General features: G+C 40.8%; 1 protein-coding gene across 4 annotated transcripts; it reads right to left on the reverse strand.

Moving 5' to 3' along the window:
* Positions 1-792: 792 nt before the first annotated feature.
* Positions 793-15,759, reverse strand: mpp2.S (membrane protein, palmitoylated 2 S homeolog). 4 transcript variants are annotated; one of them, XM_041578489.1, is made up of 13 exons: positions 15,655-15,759; positions 13,913-14,040; positions 10,612-10,703; positions 10,178-10,330; positions 8,596-8,745; positions 7,636-7,863; positions 6,176-6,307; positions 5,960-6,065; positions 5,332-5,400; positions 4,860-5,021; positions 4,518-4,720; positions 3,350-3,478; positions 793-3,241 (listed from the first exon to the last, which is right to left on the reverse strand). In XM_041578489.1, exons 2-13 carry the CDS (start codon positions 13,947-13,949, stop codon positions 3,065-3,067), a joined length of 1,638 nt encoding a protein of 545 aa, XP_041434423.1. In that variant the 5' UTR covers positions 13,950-14,040; positions 15,655-15,759; the 3' UTR covers positions 793-3,064. The 4 variants fall into 4 exon arrangements, with proteins under 4 accessions (XP_041434423.1, XP_041434425.1, XP_018093039.1 ...); XM_041578491.1 differs by having other exon boundaries at positions 10,612-10,655; positions 15,655-15,758; XM_018237550.2 differs by lacking the exons at positions 13,913-14,040; positions 15,655-15,759 and adding an exon at positions 11,670-12,035.
* Positions 15,760-18,997: the final 3,238 nt, after the last annotated feature.

Here is an 18,997-nt window from a genome sequence, read left to right on the forward strand (position 1 = left end):
ATACTTCCCCTTGTGCTCCCACCCTGCCTTCCCAAAGTCAGCAGTTCTCAGAAAGCAGGGGGGCCCGGCTAATCAAGAAAGTGCAGCTTGGCCGGGTCCCCCTTACCCTCGGGGCCCCCCTTACCCTCGGGCCCCCTACAACTCTCCCCCCTGTCCCCCCCTGATGGCTGCCCTGTAAGTACATAGACCCCAGGCCAACACTCCTCTAGCATTGGTTTTGCTAGCATCAACATTTTTCCCCTGTACTTCCAACAAAACAGCATGCAAATATAACTTTATAGCACCCATATTATTCACTTTTTCAGTGTGCATTCTTATTGTAAATAACACTGGTGCAGGTGCTGGCAACATTTACTGTATGCCATTAGTCCTTGTCCTCAGGTTCTCTGGCCCAAGGTGTCCTCCCAACCAACAATGGTCATCATCAGTAATCACAGGGCCCAATACTATGCTAGCAGGACCTTTTCACCCAGGGAAGTCCCTATTATTTTCCCCCATCTTCAAGTCAAGTTAGCGTTGGTTTTAGTAAACTTACAGAACTCAGCCAGGATTCCTTTTAAAAAGCATTGAACCTCAGGTCTTCATCAGGTCAGTGAGGCTCAAATCTCCACCATGGTTTCCATTACGTGAGTCTGGAATCCAAACCTTGGTTCTCTCAAGCCCACCCAGAATCAAACCAGATCTGTGTTCCACTGCGTGAATGATAAGATATAAATCTACCGTCCAGGGTTTTAAAGAAATAGAAGATAAAACAAAGGATACACGCCGCCCACAATGAAAGCAAAAATAATGTTTTTTTAAAGAGATATATAACTTTTTATTTATAGCTGAAATGTACAACACAAAATGATACAAGGATAAAATGCTAATTACTCTCTGAAAGGTATTGGGTCAACGTATAATATATATCACAAATATCTGGCAGTGTTATGCTGTGAATAGAAAACCAGATCATGTCGGGTTTTTCTGATTTTAGGCCTCAAAGGCCTACAGTGAAGTATCCACACTACAAAAGTCACATTTCTACAGAAACAATACTGTCTACCGATAAATTGAGTATATTTCTCTTTAAATATATCAGTTGAAAATATAAAATCGAAAATATTCACACAAATACATAGGTATGCCTACAGTCAGGTACAGTAGATACGGTCCCAGGTAGATCGTTCTGAGACCAATGGCAGGGATATTTGATTCGAAATCCAGGCTAAAATGTAGCTGGAGGTTTTAAAGTGACTAAACGAACAGATAATTGATCAAAGTTAATTGGTGAATTGGTGACCTGAAGTTGATAACCCACAGCAGCTTCTTCCATTATAGAATTGCATTAGACAAAAGGTTCACTATATGGCCTAAAGCAGGGATCCCCAACCTTTTTTACCCATGGGTCACATTTAAATGTAAAAAAAGTTTGGGAGCAACACAAGCATGCAAAAGTCCCTTGGGTGCCAAATAAGGGCTGTGGTTGGATATTTGGTAGCCCCTGTGTAGAATGGCAGCCTATAGGAGACTCTGATTAGTACTATACTTAGTTTTTTATTAAATTAAAACTTGCTTCCAAGCCTGGAATTCAAAAATAAGCACCTGCTTTGAAGACACTGAGAGTAACATCCAAGCGATTAGAGAGCAACATGTTGCTCACAAGCTACTGGGTGGGTATCACTGGCCTAAAGTATCCAAACGCCTTCTAAAATTATGTCACTTTAGCGCACTCTTTGCTGAGTTTCAATCTATCTCCAGAAGGAATGTTATCTCAAGAACTATTCATGGCATGGGGTTTTTATGGCTGATCAGAGAAAAAAACATTACCATGTGCAATGCCAAGAGCTAGCTGGAGTGGTGTTAAGGTCACCATCATTGGGTTCTAAAGCAGTGGAAATACTCTGGAGTGATAAATGATGGAAAAGTCTGGGTTTGGCAGATGTCAGGAGAACATTATGGCCTGGATGCAAAATGCCAACAGTAAAGTTTCATGGAGGAAGAATAATGATCTAGGGCTATGTTCTATCCTTTGTTCCACTGAAAGCAAACAGCGCACAATGATAATCTTGACAATTCAGTGCTACTTTGCTGTGAAGAACATGGCTGGCCTGCACAGAGATCAAACCTCATCCAAACCAAACCCCTGTGGGATGTATTGGAACTCTAACTGTGAGTCAGACCTGATCCCCTACACCAGTGCCCAATCGTACTAATGGTGTGATGAGGCTGAATGGAAGAAAATTCCAACAATATTCCAACATCTAGTAGAAAGCTATCTCAGAAGAGTAAAGGTGATAATAGCAAGAAAACTGAGGCGCAGCTTCATAAAAATTCATATTACCCCACTACTTTTGGCCATATAGTGTAGTATAAATACCAACTACTGATTGATTACAATAGATTACCTCTAATACAACCTTACCTCTAATAATTGCATCTGTTTCTACAGTAAATAGAATCCACATTAGTTACCTGTTTCTAGCACTAGAGCCCACACTTGGACTAAGGGCATCAATTGCCAATGGGAATTCTCCACCAGCCCTAGTTGTTAAATATTGGCAGCATGATGATATTGCTTCCGTACATAGCCCAATGAGCTGTTGATATGTGCTCGTAAATGGACACCTGAAGAATATTTTGGGTGATATAAAGCTTGGATGCTCTACCAGACAGCTACACAAGCGCTATAGGTCTACTGTTATTCAATATAAACTGGCGTCCTTGAAAAAACAGTAATATTTAAATTTCTGCTTGGTGTCTTGGTAATGGTCATCAAGAATATTTTGGTTTGTTGCAAAATGGTGAGAAGAATTTATAGATTTCCTACCATCCAGAAAAAGATGCTGCACTCCTATTTGGGGGAGGGAGTTGGAAATTTGGATATATAGGACAAACTCCATGCTCCTTTTAGTTACCTGGGATTTGTAGCTCTACAGCTTTCGTTAAAACCAGTGTCTCTTTCTAGTTTAGAGATTGGAAAAGGAACCATAATGTCAAATCTTTGTACAAATATGGACCAATATATAAAAAATGTATATGTGCCCTTTATGTTGTTAAACTGAGAAAATAAGAACTTTGAGGTTCAATAGACCCAACTGAATGGAACCCACTGTGGCTCAGAGTTTAGTTTCTCCAGAGCCACCTGCAGTTGCTGGAATGTCTGATCCAGATCGTTGTTGACCAAAGTAAGGTCAAAGTAATGCCCATATGCTTGTTGGACACGCTCACTCTCTTCTACAATGCGTAGGAGCTCAGTATCCTGTGGGGTTATAGAAGAAGACAGTTTAGAAAAATAGCCAGGAAAGCACAGTCCATGGAAGCAGTGAAGTCAGTAAATGTGGAATTACGTAAGACCTTCTATACTCACCGTCAGCTGCTTGTTTGTAATTCCCACCTCCACAGCTGACAGATTGTTCGATTTTAAAGTCTGAAAGTCAGGGGCCCCAACGAACACAACATAAGGTACAAATTCAGCTGTCCGGAGAACTTTCACAGCCTAAGGGACAAAAATGCAGATTCTTTACAGACTAGTCCAGATATTTAGAGGGCAATGTAGGCTCTTCTGGCCCCTGTTACTCAGTCTCAGTAGAAAACAGATTACACAGGGCTTATACTATAAGGCAGGGATCCCCAACCTTTTGAAGCAGTGAGCAACATTAAGAAGTAACAGGAGTTGAGGAGCAACACTAGCATGAATAATGTTCTCGGGGTGCCAAATAAGGGCTGTGATTGGCCATTTGACAGCCCTATGTGGCTTGTCAACCTACATTGAGACTCTGTTTGGCAGTGCACCTGGTTTTTATGAAACCAAAACTTGCCTCGAAGCCTGGAATTCAAAAATAAGCTCCTGCTGTGAGGCCACTGGGAGCAACATCCAAGGGGTTATATCTAGTATAGGTCAATCTAAAAACAACTGGACTTGCTGAGTAATCAATGAAGACGTTTCACTACTCATCCGTGCAGCTTCTTCAGTTCAACTGACTGGTGTGGGAAGTTCTCGGCATATAAACTCTTCCACTAATCCATTTACAATGGCACATTGTAACTCTTCAAAGAGGTGACATCTGAAGAAACTCACAGAGGTGTTGATTCTGTGTAGTTGTGATAGGATTATCCAATGTGTCATGCAACAACCTATACTAGATATACTATGACCTGGATGAATGAAAATCTTCATAGTCACATCCAAGGGGTTGGAAAGCAACATGTTGCTCACAAGCTACTGGTTGGGGCCACTGCTCTAAGGTGTGCTCTCTGTAGTAGGAAGGAGGACATGTTTTCACACACTGCTTTTGATTTCAGATTTTACCTTGTATATGTGCAAGACATAACAAAAATAAAAAACAGGCAACAATATGTTCTGCTCAAGCTCTGTTCATTGAACTAATGTTTCTTAAGGGCAACGCATTGATCGTTTCCTCATTGCTAAACTTCCGGATCTTTCTTCTGTCCACAGCCCCTGACATAAATATATAATATAATTGTAACTTTAGGAAATGTGCACGCATTGTTGAGTTGATACAATGTTAACTGACCTGGGGGTTGACATCCAGCGCACACATTTTTCCTGATGCCACCACTTCTTGGATTGAACTGATTTTGGTGCCATATAAGTTTCCCTCGTACTCCCCGTGCTCTAAATATCGGCCAGCCTTGATATCCTGTTCCATCTCTGCCCGGGTCACAAAGGAATATGACTGGCCATCCCACTCGCCTTCTTTTCTCTTTCGCGAAGTGTCTGTGGACAAATGATTACAAAGACCATTAACAGACAAAAACAGACATCTTCTTGATCATGACACCCTATGACTTCAGTGGAGCTATTCTCCCAGTGGCTATTTAGATGTAGGAGATTTATTCCTAAGAGTTGGACTCACATGGGATTGTGGTGCCATATCTTGAAGGGTCAGAAGTCAACAGTTTGTTCTTCAAGCTCCTTCTCCCCACACCTTGAGCACCGATTAAGATGAGAGTTTTCCTACGGAAAGGGGGCATACGCGCAACCTCCTCGTAGATCAGTAACTCATGGCGGTCAAATTCTGCAGAAAGATGGCCATAATTGCAGTTAAATGCTTTAGATTTCATTCTTCTGTCTACTTACTGATGGGTAACTGCAAGTCTTAACATGTCATCTCCTATGTGCAATGAGCCTGGGGGATCGGGCAGGTGCAAAGAGTGAACGTCATGGCAGATTGAGTGTGTTCTTTGCATGGTGCACCTTGCCCTGCCATTTGTAAATGAGCCCTCATATACTATATATTTCATGCACAAAGCATTTCTACCATTGTTTACATGCATATACTCGTTATTTCCATGAGCAGGTGTATATACTAGTGCAGTATAACTTACCAGCGTTTTTTGTTGTTACATACATAATCCTCTTCTTTTTCTTTCCACCAATACTTCCACATAGAGCATCTATGGGCACACAACAGCTTTGTTATTCACAGTTACAATTGCATCATGCCTATATTCGTGCAACACTGGGTCACTGACCTGCACCTACCTACACTGCGCTTTTCACAACCAGATTTTATTATATTATAATGACCCCCAGTGTGCCTGCAGACAGATACACACTAGATAACACATACACAAGGTTATGGGATTTGTTTGGTGAACATCAGAACATGCCTCTGTTTTCCTTCTGATCGTATCTGTCCCCGACTGTACAGTCAGAGGAACGGACCAGCAGGTGGTGCTGTTGTTACAAAATTCATTACATTGGCAGTTAATAAAAAGGTCAATAGCTCTGAAACTAAAAATAATCATTGCAAAAGTATTTAAAAGAGCACCCTTTTTTTCTTTTAAGGTTTGCATATTCTATCCCTATTCACTAAACCACTGTTGAAAAAAAAATAAGGCGCTTTTAAAGAAGACAATTCAGTTCACTCAATATAGTCTACGTAATGCACACACCCCCACCTCAAAATGTATTTTCTATTGATATACAGCCCATGAGCCAGGAGTTACTAACTGGAGTTTGGAGTGAGCTCCCCATCGCGTTTTACAAATGCTTTCCTCTTCTCCTCCAGTAACTGGCTGGGGATCAAACCTGCAGTGCCACCCTTCACCAGACAGGCCTGGGGGACAATAACAATTAGAAAAGAGACAGAGATTCATTTATGTTTTATATATATATATATATATATATCTCATCATATATCAATATATATATAACCATTACCCCTACCTGCCACCAGTTGGGATCCTCTTGATTAACAATCTGAAGAAGGTCTCCTGCTCTGAAAGCCAAGCCAGCCTCTTTACAGGGGATCAGACTGTCACTGGAAGGATCATAACTGAAGTGACACTTAACAAATACCTGTAATAGAATCAATTAGTAACACTTATCGTATTTTAAAGGAAATTAATACATTTTATACATGCTATACAGAGCTCTAATGGGCATGGAACTCCATAGTAGAACTACCCTCAATCAGGAAGCTTATTAGTGTTGTTACTTTCTACCTTCAATTGGGAACAGCCATTGAATATATAAAAGCCAATAAAGAAGATATTATATTGTAATAAGTTGATCAATTGATCAATTAATTATCATTGCTCATTTACAATAGGAGAGTTTTCCCATATATATTGGAACTTCCCAGAAGGGTCTGGCTATTTTTTGCTTTTATGGCTGTCACCAATAGATCTTGCTGATGTTCCTCCTAATCTGTCATCACATTATTTAAGCACTAAAACCATATATTTTTGGTATTGTAATTTTACATATTCTTCCTTCAGCTAGGCTTCTAGGTACAAATAAGGTCCTTATTTAATACCAAACCTTGCAACAAAGGTGTTTGTGTTAGATTTAAGGGGCATGTAAAGGCAACAAAATAACATTTTTACTTTCTTTAATGAAAAAGAAACCTATCTCCAATATACTTTAATTAAAAAATGTGTATCGTTTTTATAAGAAACCTGACTATATGCAGTGACATTCTCTCTTCATTTACTGCTGTGGATAGGAATTGTCAGACGGTCCCTAACTGCTCTGCAGGGAAACAATCATACTTATGAACAGCAGGGGGAGCCCCCGCCTTACTTCGCAGCCATGCCGAACTCAAGCAGCTTTGTTTGTTTCCCTGTAGAGCAGCCGGCGACTGTGTAGAGATTTGTATTGGATTTTATTTTTGCCTTTACATCCCCTTTACTGTTTCCAACTCCAGCTGCAGGGACAAAGATCATGGAGCCAGATTTAAACAGATAAACTGGGATTCTATTTGGAGGATTATTTTGCTGGAGCCACTGGTTCTGCAGAGTTGGAGAAAGTTTGTATTAAACAATACAAAGACTATAAAATCCACATTAGATTACATGACAACACAGGACCCAGTGCAGTCTGTATATTCTGATTATTAATCAGTCTTGCTGTATTGGCTTCTGGCAGATATTATTTGACTTGTGCTGTTTTGATCATTTATGATGATCCCTAAGCAGCCCAGATCACACTGAGCATGTGCACAGTCTTGGTCTTGCAAAGGTGTTTATGTTTAGTATACAAAATACAGCAGTTCTAGCCTTATTCTATTTTAGACTTTACTTTTGAGGCTGTTAACATGATCAGCACTTACTAAACCTGCCTAAGAAGGTGTTGGGTCTCTAGTTGAGGACTGGCAAAGAAAAATGTCCTTTCTACCAGGATACCTGCCGCAGAGGATGCTGCTCCTGATAACTGGGTAGTATTTTCAGCACCACGCTGCCGCTGACTTCTCGGAGCATCTCTTGCAATGCCTGTGGGTCACTGCCCACTTCTCTGCCATTCACTTCCCGGATCACATCCCCTACATGCAGGAGGCCCTGCTGATCAATGACCCCACCGTGCAGAATACGTGCAATCACAAGCTCTCCGCCCTCTACACGGAATGTTACACCCTGCATGAGACACAGACAAAAAACACAGCACGTGACCTTCAAATGTCCATATTTTTGGAAATAAAACATTGTAATCATTTTTTGTCCATATGCATTGATGTCAACGGGCGTATATTCTGTGTTGTTCCCAGAGAAACAAAACATGTGGAGAAACTTGAAGCACAGATTCAGGTTTTTGTTTTTGCCACAAATTTGTACCAGTCAAAAAAAAACCTCATCCCTAGTCTCTTATAGAACAATTCACCAATCTGCTTGCAAATATACTATAGGGCAGGGGTCCCCATCGTTTTTAACCCCTGAGTCACATTCAAACATAAAAAAAGTTGGAGAGCAACACAAGCATGAAAGAAGTCCCTGGAGGTGCCAAATAAGGGTTGTGATTGGCTACTTGGTAGCCCCTGAGTTGACTGGCAGTCTAATGGAGACTCTAGTTGGCAGTACATCTGGTTTCTATGCAACCAAAACTTGCCTCTAAACCAGGAATTCAAAAATAAGCCCCTGCTTTGAGGCCACTGGGAGCAACATCCAAGCAGCCTGAGAGCAACGAGACTCTAGTTGGCTGTTCATCTGGTTTTTATGAAATCAAAACTTGCCTCTAAACCAGGAATTCAAAAATAAGCCCTTGCTTAGAGGCCACTGGGAGCAACATCCAAGGGGTTGTAGAGCAACATGTTGCTCACAAGCCACTGGTTGGGGATCACTGCTATAGGGTAAGAAAGCATACCAACTTACCAGGTGCTCTCCAGCGCTCTTTCTTATTCCCACCATGCGCACCGCATCAGGTGGGACTGGCTGGTTACTCAGGGTGGGGTCCAGCATTGGGCTGGGAGGAGGCGTCTCATAATTCTTTGAAGCAACAGAATCGTGTGTCTGTAAGAGGGACTGGACCAGACAGAGAGGGATTTGAATTCCAAAAGGAAGAATTAACTACGTTTCAATTACCAGGAAAACAAATGATGCAGCAATTTTTGGGAGGTATGAAATGTAAAGGGTCTCAAGGAAAAAGGCAAACGCATAAAGGTAATGAAAAGATAACTTATACAGAGAATCTGGATTCTATGGGGTGGATAGGTCAGAAAAGGATAAACAAAGAACAATGGATCAATTGCATTGGTAGCATGATGGCTCTATGGTTCGATACATTGATTTCAGACACACAAATATTCTGGTCCTCCTTCCCTGTATTGACTAGCAGCTTTAAATGTACACAGACAATAAGGGTCATTTAAGAATACAGTTGAACCACTTAGCTTGTTTTTACCCACAATGCAGCATTTTATCCCTCAACATCAACATAATCGCACCCTAATGCAGAGGTTCTCAAACTTTTTTACCCATTAGCCACATTCAAAGAGTTGGGGAGCAACACAACCATGAAAAAACCCCCAGGGGATGCCAAATAAGGGCTGTGTTTGGCTATTTCATAACCCCTATGTGGACTGGCAGCCTACAGGAGGTTCTGTTTGAGAAAACATTTGTTTTTTTTGTCAACCAAAACTTGTCTCATATGCAAGAAATCAAAAATAAGCCCCTGCTTTGAGGCCACTGAGAGCAACATTCAATGGGTTGGTGAGCAGCATGTTGCTAGCGAGCCACTGGTTGGGGACCACTGCTGTAATGCTTCAAAACATGTGTGTGCGCATGTTCTCAAATTGGGTACAAGTTTAACAGTCAAGAATTATAAAGGGACTATATTTGTTTCAACAGTTGCCTGATGCAAGACATAAGCTTCACTGTCTATCTAGCCTAAATCCTAAGGGCAATATGTCATTGATTCCATGTCCCAGTCAATGCGAGGATATGTTTATTGGCTGTACATGTGCACAGTATCGATTACATGAGCAGAACGCCATGGTTCAATGCACCTGTATATCATCAGACTAGGCTTTTTGTATTAAAGCATCTTTAGCTATACCACACCCCCAACAACTATTGACCAATCAAGTAGAAGACTAGTGAAATAGTCTATAAAATTAAGGTGTTATGGGTCAATATACTACAGTTCCTTATTAATGCAACAACATTCTGCCTGAGTATCGCATGATGCAACATTGTCAACAGAACTCGTGGCAAATCTGAAACTTCGGCACCATCCAATCACTTCTTGACCTTTACTCAAAGCAGTTGGGTAAGCGAGTTAAAACCTCATTCACTACAAAAAATACATCCTCATCAAAGGCTCAAGGCAGAGCTTATCCAAGTTAAGAAAGAAAAATGTAGTTAGACATGCCATTCCCTTGTCCTTATAGTCATTGTCCCTTTTGTCCATTTAGAAATGAGCAGTTTACTTTAAAGAAATAGGAAACTGGCCTACCTGAAAGTGGGGTTCCTGAAGGATTGCCTGCAGCTCAGCTGTTATACCACTTGAGTCTCTTACTCCTGCCATATCTTGTAGAATCTCCTGTACCAGTTGCATATTATTCTCCCTCACAGCTTCCAGATGGGTTTCCTCCAAGCATTCATGAGCCTAGGAAAATACAGAAATACAGAAGAGAAAATAGGGATGAAACAAAAAAGGACAAATATGAAAGATTAAAGTTCCTCACTACATGCTCAATCACCCACATTTTTAATTACCCTTTGATTTTGTTTTTGGATTTTACATTTCCCTCTTCTACTGTAGACTTTTTTCCTTTAGTAATGGAAGATCTGTGGTCCCAGCCCTACACCATCTCTATTTATGTCTTTGTCTCAGACCCATGAACAAACAAATAATGAGCGTTTCTTTTTTTTTTCAAGTTGTCTCACCTGTGGACTCTCCATGATTCCTTTGAGGAAAATCAGATCCAGATCTGAAGAAGAAGGAAGGTCTGAGAGATTATGTAGAACCCGCTGCATGGCTGTGAGACATGTCAAGAACATCAACCAGTTAGAGATATCAGATAGTTTCCAGGATCTACTGTACTTCACAGTTGGGAGATGAACAGGGTACCAGAAACACAAGCTATGGCTACCTGACAGAAAGAGGGGTTTGGGTCATGTACTGTAGTGCTTTTATCTGAGTAGTGGGAAGTAAGCAGTAGCTGTTAGAAGAAAGATCAAGTGTTGGGTCAGATGTTTCAAAAGTGGATAGATGAAGCTGTATGTCTTAGAACAGTGATGATGTCACATAGAGCAGTTATGGAGACAATAGAAAGGCACAGGGCCATAAAAATATCTTGGACGTTAATATCTGGTCCCTTGGCCTCCAGTTGGACCGCCCTGGCTCAATTATAATCTAAACCAACAAGCCTATACATCCTAAACCAACAAACCTGGAGAATTAGAAGAAGAAGACCTCACCAATAGACGGGGAATAATAAACGTATAAGGCTCATATGGTTGATGAAAAATGCATATGTAAAGGATAACAGCATGTTAGTGAGCATAAGGGCAGCAATAAGGGTTTATAAAATTAATTTGTCCCAAAGGTAGTGGTGTTGTCTCATATGTGTAGTGTCTACGAGATTTTTTGGTCTCTACAGAGATAATATAGCTAAGGAACATTTAGAAGGCATGGGTATTTGTTTGCACTGGTAGTTTATCATATATGGAATTACACAGGGCAAAAGGTAGACTGAGCAGTGAAGGCTGCAGGGACTGTGGATGGGAATATGAGGAAGACAAAGGAACTAAGCATCGTTATGACTATATGAGGTTGGTTTCTAGGTAAAAGAAGAGGAAGGCTGGTGTGTTGTGAGTTGACATTGGGAAAACTGGGAATTATTGGGGGTGTATATGGTAGGTAGAGGTACAAGGGGTAGTGGGTTTCAGAACAAGATATATGTGGGGATTGGTGGAAGGCAGGGTGATTGACAGTTAGTTACCTTCTCTGTGTATTTCCAGCTCCTCTGCTGAATCCAGGGGAACCCCTTCGACAGAGACCCCACTTATAGGACTTCCCATTGTGAAACCAGTATCCCTAACCTATGAGTCCCTCCCCAATGTATTGTCACTTCTTCCTAGAGTGTCCCAGGCTTTTCCTGCAGGATCAGTACCAGTTCATTTTCTTCTTTCTCTCGCTTTCCCTTCTGGCTGCTCTTCTTTCCCCCTTCACTGCCTTCTGCTCTCCTGCCTCTCTCTCTCTCCGTCTCATGCCCTCCCCATCCCAACACAGTTATTCCCGGGAATAATGACTTCAGAAGGAAAGAAGATGGATAACCACTCAGAGAGGTACAGATAGACACCGTGACAATTCACAAACCGAGGTCGGTATAATGAGAGAAGATCAAAATATCCCTTTAGACCCTTTCAAAAGAACCTCTAGGGGGTTAAATACGAGATTGCTCTTTAGCCAATAAAAAAAAGGATAGTCCCCAGGCTTTACCCTGATTGGTTGCAGCTAAAAGGTTCCATATCCAGGGGGCCTGGGTAGAAACAGGGGGGTCCTACAATTCCATCTGCTTATTCTTCATCAGCTTATCCTCGTCTCTTCATGAGTGCCCTTTTAAGGCTCCTGTTCTTGAAGCATCACTCTCTAGTTTCCATGGTAACCCTGGATTACACAGTATGGGTACCAGATGGGATGCTGGGAATGTTAACCCCCTCTACTGCTTTGAGACCTATATAGAGTCTGTTTATAATATATATATATATATATATATATATATATATATATATATATATATATATATATATATATATATATATATACATAGAGACGAAATAAATTGTGAAAAACCTTAAGGCCAATAATGACTCAATGATCTTGTATTTCTATGTGTTGTGCTCATTTCATCTGATGAATATTCAAAGAGTCAATTTTATTGACTGAGTGCTTTCCTGTGACAAGTAAATGCATAATTCACACATTGGGCAGGTTAATGAGAGCAGATTAATTACTGCGAGCATCCAAGCTCCGCCTCATTAGGCTGGATGGGGGGAGGGAACTGTCAGAGAGAGTCAGGGTCTGGTATAAAATGTATAGGCTCAGAGCAAGTGAGAAAATGCAGAGAGGCAGGCATGTCAACTAACCCTATAATATTAGTGCATAAAAGGGTTTTAAAACCAGGAAAATAAAGGCCAAGTATCTAGAGCAGACACGAGACGGGATGCTGCAGAGATAATGGAATAAAGAGCAGAAATAGGGCTCAATGTGCTGTTGAAGGGCCGGATTAAAGTCCATTTTACACAAATGATTATTCACACATTTGTAACTTTCGATTGAAAATACATATTTTGACTTTATGATTGCGCAGATTTTAGTTGTAGCAGGGGTGTTCGGTTTACTCAAGGAGCGAGGGTAAGTGTAAAGTCAGGGGTTGTGAGTCAGAGCTGTGAGTTGTACTTAAGCGGCAGTGAATATGAGCTGTGAGTAGTAATGAAAGACAAGAGTAAGAGATGGGAATAATATAGATGTGCACAGTAGTGATATAGATATGTAAGGAGTAACAAGAGAGAAGAATAAGTGAGAGTAAAGCAGAGCTGGGAGTAATAATGAGACCTGGGAGAGGTAGTGAAGAGGAAATGCTAGAGAGAAGCAGAGCTGGGAGTAGTAATGAGAGCTGGGAGAAGTAGTTAAGAGGAATTATTAGAGAGAAGCAGAGCTGGGAGAAGTAGTTAAGAGGAATTATTAGAGAGGAGCAGAGCTGGGAGTAGTAATGAGAGCTGGGAGAAGTAGTGAAGAGGAATTGCCAGAGTGAAGCAGAGCTGGGAGTAGTAATGAGAGCTGGGAAAAGTAGTGAAGAGGAATTATTAGACTGAAGCAGAGCTGGGAGTAGTAATGAGAGCTGGGAGAAGTAGTGAAGAGGAATTATTAGACTGAAGCAGAGCCAGGATAAGTAATGGAAGTTGGGAGAAATACAGAAGAGGAATTGTAAGAGTAGTAGAGATGTCTGTGAGTAGCAACGAGACAGAAGAATAAAAAGCAGAAGTAGTAGAGATACCTGCGTGCAGTTGTAAGGGAGGACTGGTAGGTGTAAGGAAGGAGAAGAATAAGACAGAGACATGAGTAGTAATGAAGAGTTGTGTCTTGTGTAGTGCAGAAGTGAAGGGAAACCTGGTAGGAGGCGGCTCTGCTGGAAACCTCTATAATGAACTGTAATATGATTCGTCATTTATCTGTACTTACCAGGGTCTGAATTGTGGGAAGGAAGAGCAACAGGCATTGGGAACCCAAGAGATTTCTGGATGAGAATAGAGGGTGTAACAGTGGGGGAATATCACAAATAGGGAGAGGTCCAAGAAATCCTCAGTTACCTGGAGCAAACAGACACAAAACAGTGTTACCATCTCACAGTGTGACCCACACTACAATATTATGTGAAGATGAGTTGCCCATAATTGTTGTCCCTATAGTACAGGTCTAAACTTGTATCCATAGTAGCAAGCCCATAGCAACCAATTTTGCAAGGCACCGTGTATTTAAACTGTAGAGTTCCCGTCTCACCTCCACTATCCATATCCTGCAAGGAAAGAAGATGCATATTGCAAGGCCACGCAGAAGTTTAGTCTGCAGCATGCTCCTTGCTTACAGTTCACTTTTCGTGTGTTACAGAATGGAGCAACTTTTCAGTTGGTCTTCATTATTAATTTTCATTTAATTTTCTTCTTCTGACTCTTTTCCCGCTTTCAAATGGGGGTCACTGACCCATTTTAAAAAAAAAAACAAAGGCTACAAATGTATTGTTATTGCTACTTTTTATTAGGGACCACTATTTTGGATTCGGCCGAACCCCTGAATCCTTTGCGAAAAATTCAGCCGAATACCGAATCCTAATATGCATATGCAAATTCGGGGTGGGAAGGGGAAAACATTTTATACTTCCTTGCCCCTAATTTCCATATGAAAATTAGGATTCGAATCCCAAACCGAATCCTGGATTCGGTGCATCCCTACTTTTAATTACTCATCTTTCTATTCAGTCTCTCCCCTATACAAATTCCAGTCTCTTATTTAAATGAGTGGTTAATTTGGACCCCAGCAACCAGATGGCTGAATTTGCAAATTGAAGAGCTGCTGAATAAAAAGCTAAATAAGTCAAAAACCACAAATAATAAAAAATAAAAAACGTTTGCAAATTGTCTCAGAATATCCCTCTCTACATCATACTAAAAGTTAAAGGTGAACAACCCCTTTAAGCCCAATTAATTCACAGTATATTCAGTTATCTTACAAACCTTGGACTTTGAATTAATGACATGAGCTTGGCAGGCGCCCGTCCCTAATGAGTCATAGGGGGGAATGTAATAAAAGTCGGTAACGGAAAAACTATTCGCGATGCGAAAAGTTATGCCTTTGCGAGAACAAATTTTGCGCAAATTTAATGTAGCTTTTGCGAACCCGGAAATTGTCCAGCGACCACTTCCGTCAGTGGAAGATCGTTTACGATTTTTATAGTTTGCGTCAATGCGCAGTAAATGTAATAAAACTTAGTATGGAAAAAATCATTATGTTTGCTCCGAAAGATTACGACTCCTTGAATCGCTCCTTAAGAGTGCGCAATTAAAATTCGCAATGCAATAACAGTTAAAGGCACAATATTACATTGCGAGATATGGATTTTTATTCTTATTGGTGCGAATTGTTTTTCTCTTTGCGACTTTAATTATATTCCCCCATAGAGATTACCAGGTAGGGTCCAGCAGCCATCTTTTCTCCTAATTAATAGGACACTCTCTTTATTCCTCCTGACAGCTGAGGCCGCCCTCAGAGACAGATTCCCAAAGTGCAAACGTTCAAAAAAATCACAGTATATTTTCTACATGTAATGAACTGACAAACAGTCACATGAAGCACCCAGTCACCCATATATGACATACAGTAAACCCTCGCCCACCCTTGTGGGATATATCCATACTGTTCCCACCTACCCTCTCAGTGTGGACGGCAGGATAGAAAGGGCCTGGGGTGCCTAGATCCTCATAGCTCTTCTATCACCCAGATGTGGCTCAGCTTAGATGCTACTGGCTATTAAAGGGGCAACGCCAGCACTAGGGCCCACCAATATGAAAGGGTGCATGTAGAGGGTACTGTGAGGGACGACACTGGATGCAAGCATTCCCTACACTACGTGTCTACTCTTCCAGTGTAATAAAGAGACACATATTGGAAAATATTGGGATTTTGTTACCAACTCTGAATTCTTATTTTCTATATAATTTACCGCAATAAAGAAAAGCTCATCAGGGCGATAACCAGTGACAATGCTTGAATGTACATGTGATTTTGTGCTTCATGGCCAGCAGAGGATGGCAGCCGCCGGAGGATTTTAGGGGCAGTGTAGGGAATAATAAAGCTTTAAGGAGAACTAAACCCTATCTTTAGAAGTAGCTAGAAATGTTGTACATGATGTTTTATGCATAATTACTACATGGCAGCACAGAAACCAGTGCAATTAGCATCAGAATGGAATAATCAGCAAACCTGTAGCATCAGCTTATATTACAGCCAGGGAAGCTCATTATATGCTGGATAATTAGTGACGAGCCCTAAGCTTAGCTTCTCAACAGCCAATCAGAGCCCACTGAGCATGTGAGTGTCACAGACACTTTCCAAGATGGTGACCCCCTGTGACAAGTTTGAAGTCCTGGATCATTGCTGCTATTGACAAGCTCAAACTTTAGCCTCGCGCAATAAGTTCACTATATAAAATAGGCCATTTTTCGCCACATTCATGTTAAGGGTTTAGTTCTTCTTTAAGAGAGGCTTGGCCTCCCCAAAAGGAGAACAACTGCCATATACAGTATAAGAACACGGTTACATAAGATTCAAGATTCGATGGAGTCTTCAAGTCTTCAAAAATAAACCTTGGGTATAAGGGAAGCTGGGTGGAGTAGTACAGTTGCTGATTTTAAACTCTACTGGGCAGGGCCCCTTTTTACCTCTTTTTGTACGTACGCTGGCAAATGTCACTTTATAAATCCCAGGTCAGAACAGGGATTAAGTCTCCATTCCTGCAAACTGTATAAACATCTCAACGTTATGCATAATCACTTCGGAGGGCCAGGAGTCCCACATCAATTTTAAGAATTTTGCCAGCCTCGTTTACTCCCCATTCGAAACACAGCATCAAAAAGTCCCAAATCACTCCTATTCCTTGGGAAATTGCATGAAAAACTCCAGCATGGGTGACTTTGACTTAAAAATGTTAAAGCAGGCTAAGACAACTTGTCAAAGTCTTAGAGGACAAGAGTAGACCAGCTATCTGAGCAGCTTTGACTCCATTAAGGTTATGGAAGTCATGGGCACCACATTGGAACTAGGACCACAGACACAGGCTTAAGGCACGTCAGACCCTTATGGAGTGCTTTTGGTGGGGGCTTCAAGAGGGTGGGTAGACACCTGGGAAATGCTCTATAATATGTATTGTGTCATTCTCAATACCAAAGTTATTCTGTACATGCGTGAAGGAACAGCAGCCCTGTGGCGCTAAACATATCATGTGGTTGTTCAATTTGCAGATGTTTCATGTAAATGGGCAGTAAGCTGTGCATCTGCTGAATTTAAGCATCATTCTAGAGCAGTGGCTTTTAAAATGCAACCAAAACTTGCCGCCAAGGCAGTAATTCAAAAATAAGCTCCTGTTTTGAGGCCACTGGGAAGGGGTGGGAGAGCAACATGTTGCTCATGAGCCACTGGTTGGGGACCACTGCTCTACCGTATCTCAACGTAATTGTCCTTCAATTTGAACTTCAAAAAGTATCTAGGAGAGATAGCATTACTCTGCTTTCAAGCTAGGCACCCCAGCTACCACTTTGGGCCTCTCTAGACTGCCACCCTTACTTTAGATTTAGGGGTTCATGGGTTGGACAGTTTGACCAAAGTCTACTAAACTATTGTTTCATTATTTCAGTAGTTACAAGTATTTACCCTATATAAAACACACGTCAGAGGATAGGCTGTAATTGGGTTTTATTACACAGATCACCAGGGAAGCAGTGAGTTTCTCTGCACAACACTACAAGATGGGTATATTTCAAACACAAAAGGTCTGTCTAGGGAGGAGTTTTGGGTCTCCTTTCTCCATTCAGCATGTTCCACTGCAGTCTCCTAACAGCAAGAAGATCATTCTCCTGTTGGGTTCTTTATTCTGTAGACTCTTCGAAAGAAAAAAAGATAAGTAGAAAGCAAAGATGAACATAATAAAAAAGGTACATGAGAGAAGATGCAGACCAAAGAAGTTGAACAAATTCACAGTTGCTGTGAGAAGTAAGACTTTTATTGATTGTTATATTTATAGGCACAGTAGACTAAAGAAGCAGGCAGAAACCAATATTAAAATAGTATTAGTAAAGTATGATATAGGATGATATATGGTCAGTGGACAAATGATGACTAACAGAAAAGCGTCATGGAATACAGAGACATTACTCACCATCCACTATTAGAAGCTGTGACTGTTTTCCACCCCAGGTTCTTCCCACCTTTTTCCAAATCTACAAAGAAAAGTACAAGAGAATTACTTATATATTGCAAGATTCTTCACTTTTCTTGTAGATGCCTAAGAAGGTACCAACCTATGCACATGCATTTAACCATTCAGTGATTTTCTTTAAACTATGAATCCCCGAAACTCCTACTTATTCTCCCCATTATCCCCATTATCATTCTCATAAATCATATCTCCATATGTCGTCCTATGAAGTCCTCAAATGTCCATAGAGCATTGTTGGTATATGGAAGTTGGAGGGCATAGGTAGACCTGATCAGTATGAAGAAGTAGCATATAGGTAGATGATTGGATGGATACAATGGGATGAGAAGACAAGCATTCTGAGTTAAAGAATCTGCTGCTACATAAAATTGTTTTATAGTAGATTCTTAAATGTCTAGAAGTCAATACACAATCAGTCAATGGAGACTATCTAGCTTGGATTTAAGAGTATCTTTTTGATAAAAAAATGTTAAACTAATGACTGGAGAGTGAAATTAAACAAAAATATGTATAAACATCTCAAATACTTAGGGTGTAGTCAGGGTCAGTAAATGACATCTTACCAGAATAATGGTCTCGCTTGACTATCATGACAAGACAATCAGTGGACCAAATAGTTGGAAACCATGATTTATGTGCTATCTGATTTAAGATTCAGTTGCATCACGGTACTTTCTGAAAAACTTTGGCTGAATTCTTAGTGTTCAGCCCAACAGACACTCAACTGGGTCAGCTAATGTCATCTTCTAGTCAAATGTTAATATGGAGATCAAGATTGG

The sequence above is a fragment of the Xenopus laevis genome, chromosome 9_10S (assembly GCF_017654675.1).
Source record: "Xenopus laevis strain J_2021 chromosome 9_10S, Xenopus_laevis_v10.1, whole genome shotgun sequence".
Lineage (NCBI taxonomy): Eukaryota > Metazoa > Chordata > Amphibia > Anura > Pipidae > Xenopus > Xenopus laevis.

Bases quoted from the DNA above. Each gene is read 5' to 3' on its own strand.
- mpp2.S (XM_018237550.2), bottom strand. From the start codon at position 11,748: ATGGGAAGTCCTATAAGTGGGGTCTCTGTCGAAGGGGTTCCCCTGGAT. The intron at 8,746-10,177 runs GTAGGCCAGTTT...TGTCTGGTCCAG, and splicing joins TTCAGGAACCCCACTTTCAG to TCCCTCTTACAGACACACGA. The intron at 6,308-7,635 runs GTATCCTGGTAG...ATTCTATTACAG, and splicing joins AGCAGCATCCTCTGCGGCAG to GTATTTGTTAAGTGTCACTT.